Here is a 12,040-nt window from a genome sequence, read left to right on the forward strand (position 1 = left end):
GAATATTGCGTGCAATTCTGGTCTCCTTCCTCTCGGAAAGATGTTGTAAAACTTGAAAGGGTTCAGAAAAGATTTACAAGGATGTTGCCAGGGTTGGAGGATCTGAGCTACAGGGAGGGGCTGAACAGTCTGGGGCTGTTTTTCCTGGAGCGTGGGAGGCTGAGGAGTGACCTTATAGAGGCTTACAAAATTATGAGGGGCATGGATAGGATAAATAGACAAAGTCTTTTCCCTGGGGTTGGACAGTCCAGAACTAGAGGGCATAGGTTTAGGGTGAGAGGGGAAAGATATAAAAGAGACCTAAGAGGCAACTTTTTCACGCCGAGGGTAGTATGTGTATGGAATGAGCTGCCAGAGGATGTGGTGGAGGCTGGTACAATTGCAACATTTAAGAGACATTTGGATGGGTATATGAATAGGAAGGGTTAGGAGGGATATGGCCGGGTGCTGGCAGGTGGGACTAGATTGTGTTGGGATATCTGGTCGGCATGGACTGGTTGGACCGAAGGGTCTGTTTCCATGCTGTATATCTCTGACTCTATTATCTTAGTTCCCTGATAGGTCACGGCCTGTGGGTCTTTCCCCAACCTTCTAGAAGATTCCATGACACTCTGCTTATCCCTGTAGCATTGAAATTGTACCAGGATCAGGCGGGGGGTGCCGATCCAGGCCAGATCTGCGCACCACAATCCGGTGAGCTCTGTCAACATTCACCCAGTCCGCCTTGGCATCCCAACCAAGAAACTGTGGCAGTCAGTCTTCAAAAAAGCTTACTGGCTGCTCACCTTCCACTCCCTTCGGCAGCCCAACAACAAGGATATTCTTCCTCCTACCTCTGTTTTCCAAATCGTCACCCTGTTCAGTCAAGGCCCGAACCTGTTTCTCAAGGCCCTGCATCTGCCTGCGTTGGGGTGCAGGGCTCAGCAAGGCAGATCTACTCAGATCGCCATCATTTTGGATCCCCTTTCTTACATATTTAAAAGAGTCAATTATAAACTTAATTTTCAAACAAAAGGATTTGGAGTTATTTGACAATCGAGATCAACCAAAAAAAGCAAAAATGTAATAAAGTAAGAAAAATTTGGAAAAAAAACTATTTATTGTGAGATCCAACTATGTCTTAACTGAAGCTTTTATAAAATTAATATTTTGTTGTGAAGCTATTATATTTAAATATACTTCCCATTTGTTTTGAATTTGATTAATACAAAATGAGAAACTGCAAGAGATCAGTGTCTGTGGATGCAATCAATAATATTGAAATCACAGCTGCTATAAAAGTACATCATTTTCAGACTGTAAGTTCCCTGAATGTCATCACCAGGTTGCTTTTGTATAGCTCTCACAAAGTAATTCAGTTCTACAGCAAAGTGGTCATCAACATGGGAAGTTTTCTCAATCTTTTGTGTAGTTACTATGCAACTTGTTGATTAATTAGGAGATAGTAGAAATGTTTTACCATCAAAGTAAAATTAAAAATTGTTAAGCATAAAATGAAAATGACATGCAACGAATTTAGTAGGGGTTGCTTATCCATCATACAATTATGTTGTGTGTGTAAAACAATTCTTGACCATAAAATACATCATTGCTTTGAATGATTGTTTTCAAATCATTTGGGCAGTAATAACTGTATTTCTGTTACATGTTTCATTGAGCAAATGCTTTGTATTTCAGGTTTCAATATGAATCTGCAGTGGTAAATTCAAATGTAAAGGTCAAGGAGTTACAACAGCAGTACCAGAAATCTCAAGAGGCTTATGCTGACTTGGAAAGGGTATAGTAAACTTTGGCTATAAATCTGTATAACACTTTCTTATGTTACTTGTGCTGTCACATATCATGCTTTATTCTTGAAAGAGTTAGACTTCCTGGTCAAATATAGAGATAAGTATCTCTCAGACAAACCACTTAAAGAGAAAAGAGTAAGCAACCTACTACTTCTAACCAGAAACGTGCCTGTCTTTCAAACTTAGGAAAGTGCATTTCTAATATCATTTCTAATATAAAAAGTATTTTAAGATGTTAGAGAATAACATTTGTACATTGCTTCAAATATGCCAATATTTCACATACATACAAACATATAAAGTAAAGCCAGAGATAGGCCATTTGGCCCTTCAAGCCTGTTCCATTATTCAATAAGATCACGAGTGATGTGTTTATATTCCAAATTCCCATCTATCTTCTGACAATCTTAGATTCATCTTAGGCAAGGGAATCATTTTACTGCCTTAAAAGTATTCAATGACCCCACCTCCTCTACGTTGGTGAGGCAGAAAGTTCCAAAATTGTACAACCCTCTGAAAGAAAGTAGTTTCCCTAATCTCTGTCCTAAAAAGATGACCTGTAATTTTCAAACAGCATCCCCTAGTTTTGGACTCACCCACAAATGGAAACATTCTTTCCACGTCTCCCTTGTCAAGCCCATTCATGACCTCTTAAGTTTCAATTAAATCATCAGTCATTCTTCCAACAACAAGCCCGGGTATCAATCTAGCAAACTTACTCTGAATTTCTTCCAATGGATTAGCATCCTTCTATAAATACGGAGACTGAAATTGCATAAAATATTCAAGATATGGTGTTACTGATACCTTATGTAATTGCAGCACAACGTCCTTACTTTTATGCTCAAATCTGGTCAATATTCCAGTCGCCTTCTCAATCACGTGCTGAACCTGCATAGTAACATTTTATGATACAGATTTCTCTGCATGTCAGAAATTTGCACTCATTCGCTGATTGAATAATATTCTGCATTCCAAGTTTGTGCGAAGATTTGTAGCTCGGGTGCTCATTGTTGTGGTTCTGTTCGTCGAGCTGGAAGTTTTTGTTGCAAACGTTTCGTCCCCTAGCTAGGCGACATCATCAGTGCTTTGGAGCCTCCTGCGAAGCGCTTCTTTGATGTTTCCTCCGGTGTTTATAGTGGTCTATCCCTGCCGCTTCCGGTTGCGGCAACGAAGCTGCATCAGGACACTATTCAAAAGGGCCACAACACACTGCAGTACACCAGAACTGCAAAAAGAAGAAGAGGAACACCTATACAAGGTATTCGCCAAAAACGGATACCCGCGCAACTTCATCAACAGATGCCTAAGAGAAAGACCACGGAACGAGGACATACCACAGCCAAAAGGACTAGCCACACTACCATATATCACGAGCATCTCGGAACTGACAGCCAGACTACTGCGACCCCTAGGACTCATAACGGCACACAAACCAACAGCCACGCTCAGACCAGGGAATTCCTAGAGGCATGGCATTCATCCACAAACTCCATCAACAAACACATCGACCTGGACCCAATATACCAACCACTACAGCGGACAGCTGAAACTGACAACCGGAAGCGGCAGGGACAGACCACTATAAACACCGGAGGAAACATCAAAGAAGCGCTTCGCAGGAGGCTCCCAAGCACTGATGATGTCGCCTAGCCAGGGGACGAAACGTTTGCAACAAAAACTTCCAGCTCGGCGAACAGAACCACAACAATATTCTGCATTTAATTCATCCTGCCAAAGTGAACTACTTAGACATTTTTCCATTTTACTCCATCTCGTAGAGTTTTGCCCACTAATTCAACCTATCTTGATTGATCTACGTCCTTGTTTAATCATCTTCACAACATCCTTTCCTATGTTTTATGTCGTGGTTCAATATTTTTCATTATTCAATCATGAGGTGGGTGCATTGCTGACCAGGTGAGCACTTACTTACCCTTGTGAAGTTGCCTTTTTGAACCGCTATAGTCTGCATGTGTAGGTAGACCCACCATTAGGGAAAGAACTCCAAAATTTTGACTCAACTATACATTGAAGAAACAACAGTCTATTTTCTGGCTTGGAATGGAACTTGCAGGTGTGGTATTCCCACATATCTGCTGTCTTTATCCTTTCAGATGAAAGTGTGCATTTGAAAATTACTGTCTGAGGAGCCGTGGTGAAATTCTGTAGTGCAGCTTATAGATGGCACAGTCTTGGTGGTGGAGGAAGAGCATATATATGGATGTGATACCAGTCAAGCAGGCTGCTTTGTCCTGATGTCAAGTTTCTTATGTGTTCTTGGAGCTGCACTCATTCAGGCTGGTTGGGGAGGGTGATTCCATTACACTTTTGATTTGTGTCTTGGTGGACAAGCTTTGTTCAGTCTGGAGGTCAGTTTGCTGTACAGGATCTCTAATCTTTTTCATCAAGAAATAAACTATTTATTTCAATGCAAGGGGCCTAACGGGGAAGGCAGATGAACTCAGGGCATGGTTAGGCACATGGGACTGGTATATCATAGCAATTACAGAAACATGGCTCAGGGATGGGCAGGACTGGCAGCTTAATGTTCCAGGATACAAATGCTACAGGAAGGATAGAAAGGGAGACAAGAGAGGAGGGGGAGTGGCGTTCTTGATAAGGGATAACATTACAACTGTGCTGAGGGAGGATATTTCTGGAAATACATCCAGGGAAGTGATTTGGGTGGTACTGAGAAATAAGAAAGGGATGATCACCTTATTGGGATTGTATTATAGACCCCCCAATAGTCAGAGGGAAATTGAGAAACAAACTTGTAAGGAAATCTCAGCTATCTGTAAGAATAATAAGGTGATTATGGTAGGGGATTTTAACTTTCTAAACATCGACTGGGACTGCCATAGTGTTAAGGGTTTAGATGAAGAGCAATTTGTTTAGTGTGTACAAGAAAATTTTCTGATTCAGTATGTGGACGTACCTACTAGAGAAGGTGCAAAACTTGACCCACTTTTGGGAAGTAAGGCAGGGCAGGTGACTGAGGTGTCAATGGGGAAGCACTTTGGGGCCAGACACCATAATTCTATTAGTTTTAAAATAGTGATGGTAAAGGATAGACAAGATCTAAAAGTTGAATTTCTATATTGGAGGATGGCTAATTTTGATGATAGTAGGCAAGAACTTTCAAAAGCTGATTGAGGGTAGATGTTCGCAAGTAAAGAGAGGGATGGAAAATGGGAAGCCTTCAAAAATGAGAAAATGAGAGTCCAGAGACAATATATTCCTGTTAGGGTGAAAGGAAAGGCTGGTAGGTATAGGGAATGTTGGATGACTAAGGAAAATGAGGGTTTGGTTAAGAAAAGGAGTATATGTCAGGTATAGACAGGATAGATTGAATGAATCCTTAGGAGAGTAAAAAAGCCGTAGGAGATTACATAAGAGGGAAATCAGGAGGGCAAAAAAGGGACATGAGACAGCTGTGGCAAATAGAGTTAAGGAGAATCCAAAGGGTTTTTACAAATACATTAAGGACAAAAGGGTAACTCGGGAAAGAATAACACCCATCAAAGATCAGCAAGGCACAGGAGCCGCAGGAGATGGGGGAGATACTACACAAGTATTTGCATTAGTGATTACTGTGGAAAAGGACATGGAAAGTATAGAATGTAGGGAAATAGATGGTGAAAAATGTCCATATTACAGAGGAGGAAATGCTGGATGTCTTGAAACACACAAAAATGGATAAATCCTCAGGACCTGATTAGGTGTACCCTAGAACTCTGTGGGAAGCTAGGGAAGTGATTGCTGGGCCTCTTGCTGAGATATTTGTGTCATTGATAGTCACAAGTGAAGTGCTGGAAGGCTGGAGGTTGGCAAACGTGGTGCCGCTGTTTAAGAAGCGTGGTAAAAACTATAAACTAGTGAGCCTGACGTCGGTGGTGGGCAAGGTGTTGGAGGGAATCCTGAGGGACAGGATGTACATATATTTGGAAAGGCAAGGACTGATTAGGGATAGTCAACATGGCTTTGTGGGAAATCATGTCTGACAAACTCGATTGAGTTTTTTGAAGTAACAAAGAGGATTGATGAGGGCAGTACGGTGGATGTGATCTATGTGGACGTGATCTATATTGACTTTAGTAAGGCATTCAACAAGGTTCCCCGTGGGAGACTGGTTAGCAAGGTTAGATCTTGTGGAATACAGGGAGAACTAGCTGTCTGGATACCGAACTGGCTCAAAGGTAGAAGATGGAGGGTGGTGGTGGAGGATTGTTTTTCAGACTGGAAGCCTGTGACCAGTGGAGTGCCACAAGGATCGTTGCTGGGTCCACGGCTTTTTGTCATTTATATAAATGACCTGGATGTGAGCATAAAGGGTATAGTTAGTAAGTTTGCAAATGACACCAAAATTGGAGGTGTAGTGGACAGCAAAGAAAGTTACCTCCGATTACAACAGGATCTTGATCAGATGGGCCAATGGGCTGAGAGGTGGTAGATGGAGTTTAATTAGATAAATGTGAGGTGCTGCATTTTGGGAAAGCAAATCTTAGCAGGACTTACACGCTGCAGGTTCATAACTCCTTGAAAGTGGAGTCGCCGGTAGATAGGATAGTGAAGAAGGCGTTTGGTATGCTTTCCTTTATTGGTCAGAGTATTGAGTACAGGAGTTGGGAGGTCATGTTGCGGCTGTACAGGACATTGGTTAGGCCACTGTTGGAATATTGCGTGCAGTTCTGGTCTCCTTCCTATCAGAAGGATGTTGTGAAACTTGAAAGGGTTCAGAAAAGATTTACAAAGATGTTGCTAGGATTGGAGGATTCGAGCTATAGGTTGAATAGACTAGGGCTGTTTTCCCTGGAGCGTTGGAGGCTGTGGGGTGACGTTAGAGGTTTATAAAATTATGAGGGGCATGGATAGGATGAATAGACAAAGTCTCTTCCCTGAAATGGGGGAGTCCAGAACTAGAGGGCATAGTTTTAGGGTGAGAGGAGAAAGATATAAAAGAAGGGGCAATGTTTTCACCCTGGTACGAGTATGGAATGAGCTGCAAGGGGAAGTGGTGGAGGCTAGTACAATTGCAATATTTAAAAGACATCAGGATTGGTATATGAATAGGAAGGGTTTGGAGGGATATGGGCCAGGTGCTGGCAGGTGGGACTAGTTTGGGTTGGGATATCTGGTCGGCATGGACGGATTGGACCGAAAGGTCTGTTTCCGTGCTGTGTATGTCTGACTGTAATAGCCACAATTGGGTAGAACAGTCAGGGGGAGGTGCTTTGTGCTGTCCATCATTTGTCTCATTACCCCTATGAGGTGAGGATCCTGAGTCTGACAACCCAAGCAGGATCTAGACTGATAATGGAGGTTACCCTTGACATTCTGTACCAGAAAACCCTGAGTAAAGGCTTGATCTTGAAGACAGAGACCTACTGCCAACGATAACAAACGTCCTAGCATTGTGTCTCTGTTAAATAGTATGGCAAGACAGCAGTCCTGTAAGCGTTATCTCTGGCTAAGGGGCCAAAATGCAAAAAGGCAAGATAATGTAAGGTGTAGTTGTAGTGAGCATCCAGGTAATCGTAGAGTGAATTCATTGTCTCGGAGCAGTTGAAGAGCCTGGAGATGTAACATGGTCCCAACAATGAACAGGATGCATTTTCCTGAGCAGAGTGTAGTTGCTGCAGCAATTACAATGTTATTTGCCAATACAGCATTAAAGTGCAGAAACATCCTGTAAGTGATCAGAAATGTGTCATACAAGTTCTTAGACGCTGGCACATTTAGATGCAATGAATGAGTTGTTTGTGAGAGACAGACTGGTGTCCATGTAAATGTTTCAAACATAGACATCATATTCACAACTTTTCTTTTAATAGGAATTTGAAGCTTTCAAAAAGCACAGCAATGACCTGCTAACTAAAGAAAAGGAAGTGAATGAAAAAATACGTCATCTGATTGAGTGATGTCAGATTTCTACAAATGTATTTTACCTAATGTTTAGCAATAAGTTGACTGTCTTTCTTGACTTGCAACAAGAACAATTTTAGTGACCTACTTTTGAAATAGTTTACCTTCTCCGTGCAAATATTATACATTACAGGTAAAACCTCGTTAAGATGCTGTCTTCCCTATTTTTGTGCTGTAACCAATCTTATGGTCTCCCTTACTACTTTACTGCAGAAAACTATAGCAACAGAAAAAACAAATATGAAGAATATGTTGTAAGCTCAGGGAGTCTCAGTCTAAAAATGGAGTGTAAGAATTTTCAATTAGAAAATAAACTATAATTTGAATGAGAAAATTGTTTTTTTCATTGTTAATCCTGTTGATTTAAACGCAAGTATTCAGATTGCTGTTTGTTTTAACGTTATGTTTTTTAAGGACAGGAAAACAATTGTGCCGTGCATCTGCAATTTGACTGTAATACCAATTGCATATAAAAAATTTTAATAAAACAGGTTTTATGAATTTACCATCTATTTGTTTTATCTACATAGAATATTGCATCCTGAGAAATTTGTTTTTTTCACATTCCTATCTACAATAACACTTTTGTATTCAATTATCTGCTACAAGAGGAACACTTCAATTTAGCCTTACTAATCTATAAATATCTCTGATTAACCAATATGCAATGTAAAAAGTTATTAATTGAGTTTAGTTAATTCCACTGATGTCAAAGGAACTAAATATCAGAAGCCACACCATCTCAAATGAATTTCAAAATTGACTTTTTACACAGCAAGGCATAATATTTTCAGAATTCAAATTCATGTCACTGCAAGCAATTTTGTGGCCAGAATCAATAACTTTAAGGTCTTGATTTACCAGCAACAATTCTTCCTTTTCAATTTTCAGACTTTCCAATCCTGTTATGAAAAGGAGAACTATGCAGGAAATATTTAGATTTCCTAGCAAAAGGCCCTGCACCTAATGCAAGCACAAGCCTTGCTCTAAACATTTGGAAGCACTTCAGAAATTCAGGGCAACAGACTGGAGATAGATTTTCTTGTAGTAACTGGAAGTGAGAAGAGGAAAGTAGACACTAAGATAACTTTCAAAGCAGATATCGAAACTTTTAATACCCAAATTAGATAGGTACTGTACAATGCAAAACCTGGAACACCTCAGTTTTGAGTTAGGATTTCTGCTATATTCCCTTAAGTCAGTTAAGTTGGCACTGGTATGGGTAAATCAATCACTGCAGTCACATCAGGTGGAAAGTACAGTTGTGACAAAAAGATATAGCTTCGACGAGAATGTTTCATATAATCAATCGCCTGGTAATAACCACAACATAAAGTCATAAATGACTGATCAGTTTTCTCATCATCAACTCTTACTTCAGCATGCAAAATTGTCTGATAAAAGCGGGCTCTATTAAACACAAGCTATGCCAGTTAGCTGCTTTGCAGAATGGCAGTTCTGGTAAAATAAAACAATAGAAAATAAATTCTGTGTTGTGGCATGTTTTGTTTTGTGAAATGACATAGTCCCTAAACAGGGTACTTTTGGCAATACCTGAAATATTACCAAAATATGAAACAAAATCAAAAAAAGTGCTAGAAAACCTATGCAGGTCTGGCAGCATCTGTGGAGAGAAATCAGAGTTAAGGTTTTGGGTTCAGCGATCCTTCAATACAGTACCAAAGTGTATTGGCCGAGAAATTCCTGAGGTGCTTGCGATTTTTGAGAAGATTTGTAGCTCAGGTTATAAGTTTGCTCACTGAGCTGGTAGATTTGTTCTCCGAAGTTTCATCACCATAATAGGTAGCATCATCAGTGAGCCTCCGATGAAGCGCTGGTGTTCTGTCCAGCTTTCTATTTATGTGTCTTGGTCTGAAGTGGTGGATGATATCACTTCCGGTTCTTTTTCTGAGAGATTGGTAAATAGGGTTCAAATTGATGTGTTTGTTAATGGAATTCCGGTTTGAGTGCCAGGCCTTTAGGAATTCCAGTGCGTGCCTTTGTTTAGCCTGTCCCAGAATGGGTGTATTGTCCTAGTTGAACTAGTGTCCCTTTTCATGTAGGGCTATTAGTGATAGTTGGTCATGTCTTTTGGTAGCTAGTTGCTGCTTGTGTATCCTGGTGGCTGGTTTCCTGCCCGTGTGTCTTTTGTAATGTTTGTTGCAATCCTTGCAGAGTATTTTGTATATGATGTTCATTCTGCTGGTTGTTTGTACAGGGTCCTTTACATTCATCAAGAGCTGTTTCACTGTGGCGGTAGGTATGTTGGCTACCATGATGCCAAGTGACTGAAGTAGAAGTCTGTCGTAATCTCCAAGATGGCTTTAATGTATAGTCGTATGGCTAGAGTCTCTGGGCATGTTGTGTCGCCTTGTTTAGTTTTATTGTGTAAGATTCGGCTGACTGTGTTTATCAGGTACCCATTATTCTTGAATACATTATATAGGTGCTGTGGCTTGTTTAAATAATGTCCTGATGCAGTTCTGTTTGTGTGTGTTGAGATGATTGCTCTTGTAGTTTAGTATCTGGTCTGTGTGTTGCTTTCCTATAGACGTTGGTCTGCAGCTCTCCATTGGCTTTTCATTCTACTGTGACATTGAGGAAAGGGAATCTGTTGTTCTCTTCCTCTTTGGTGAACCTTATACCAGTAAGGATGTTGTTTATGTTTTGGGTTTCTTCTAATTTGTTCCATTTCGTGATGACAAAGATGTCATCTGCATAACTGCTTCTGCCAAGAATCCTGATTTAGTGATCCCTTAGGTGTCCCGTTGATTTGTTTGTAGTTTTGTCATTGAAGGTGAAGTGGTTAGTGAGGCACAGGTCTACTAACTTGAGGATGTTGTCCTTGTTGATGGAGTTGGTGGTGTACGGTGTTTGTTACTTGGTTCATTTAGTAGTGAGACCAGTGTTTCTTTGGCCAGGGTGATGTTTATTGATGTGAATAGGGCTGTCACATTGAAGGAAACTATGACCTCACTGTCCCTTACCTTGGTGTCTTTGATGATGTTTAGGAGTTCCTGAGTTGGGTGGACGGAGTGGCGTGAGTCTTCTACTAAGTATTTCAGTTTGTGTTGGAGTTCCTGTGCTTCTGTATGTCGGAGTGGCGGAAACTGAGACTATCACAAGACAAAGAAAAGAATAGCCCTACACAAAAAAACTGGACAAGCTCACACACAGCAACAACACGGATAATTCAGAGACTTGGTAAAGAACCTGCTGGACCGACCACTCAGACACAGGAAAAACTGTCCTAGTACGAAGGATGAACTACAGCTACAGGGACACGGACAAAAAGGACTTCCTAACAGCGGAAAGACAACGGACTAACTGAAGAAATCCATCAGACCATCAGACATACAATAGTACCAACACCAAGCAGAAATAAAGAAGTGAACACCCTCAACACAAAGGGAAAGCCTTGGAAGGTGTCAAAAGACAGAAATATTGTAATCCTACCGCAGACAAAGGGCATATGACCATCATCCTGAACAGAACAATACATTGAAAAAGCAAACATACTACTTGCAAATACCGACACCTACCAACAAATGGCAATTGACCTGACTCCACAGCAAGAAAACCATATTACAGCAGTACTGAGGAAACTCCACAAGACAAGTGAAATTAACAAGACAGACCTCCAAAGAATTAAACCTGAAGGATCCAACACACACTGTTTCTATGGATTACCAATGGTACACAAACCTGGCCCACACCCCCCCAGACCTATAGTCTCACTCCCCAGCACACCACCATACAGACTAGCAAAAGAACTTCAATGCAAACTGAAATACCTAGTAGATGACCGACGCCACTCCATCCACTCTATCCAGGAATTCCTAAACATCAAAGATATCAAGGTAGAGGACAAGATCATGGTTGCCTTCACTGTGATGGCCCTATTCACATCAATAAACATCACCCTGGCCAAAGAAACACTGGCCTCACTTCTAGACGAACCAAAGATACAAACCAACCATACAGCACCAACTCCTTCACCTAGGACAGTATCCTCAAGCTAATAGACCTGTGCCTCACTAACCACTTCGCTTTCAATTACACAACTTACAAACAAATCAAAGGGACACCTAAGGGATCACCAATATCAGGATTCTTGGCAAGAGCAGTTATGCAGAGGTTAGAATGAACAGCCCACCCCAGATCCAGCTCAAACTTTTATGTGGATGACACCTTTGTCATCACAAAACTGAACAAATTAGGAGAAACACATAAACAACATCCTTACTTGTGTAAAGTTCAACACAGAGGAAGAGAACAAACACCCCTTCCTAGATGTCATAGGAGAACGTAAAACCAATGGA

General features: G+C 40.9%; 1 protein-coding gene across 2 annotated transcripts in view; it reads left to right on the forward strand.

Moving 5' to 3' along the window:
* zgc:172182 (coiled-coil domain-containing protein 89) overlaps positions 1-8,218 on the forward strand; it is a 47,327-nt gene extending 39,109 nt beyond the window's left edge. For both annotated transcript variants that reach the window (XM_043693950.1, XM_043693951.1), the window contains 2 exons: positions 1,678-1,777; positions 7,628-8,218. In XM_043693950.1, coding sequence (XP_043549885.1) covers positions 1,678-1,777; positions 7,628-7,714 — 187 coding nt within the window. In that variant the 3' untranslated portion in view covers positions 7,715-8,218. The remainder of the gene's footprint in view (positions 1-1,677; positions 1,778-7,627) is intronic.
* Positions 8,219-12,040: the final 3,822 nt, after the last annotated feature.

Source organism: Chiloscyllium plagiosum, chromosome 7 (genome assembly GCF_004010195.1).
Source record: "Chiloscyllium plagiosum isolate BGI_BamShark_2017 chromosome 7, ASM401019v2, whole genome shotgun sequence".
NCBI lineage: Eukaryota > Metazoa > Chordata > Chondrichthyes > Orectolobiformes > Hemiscylliidae > Chiloscyllium > Chiloscyllium plagiosum.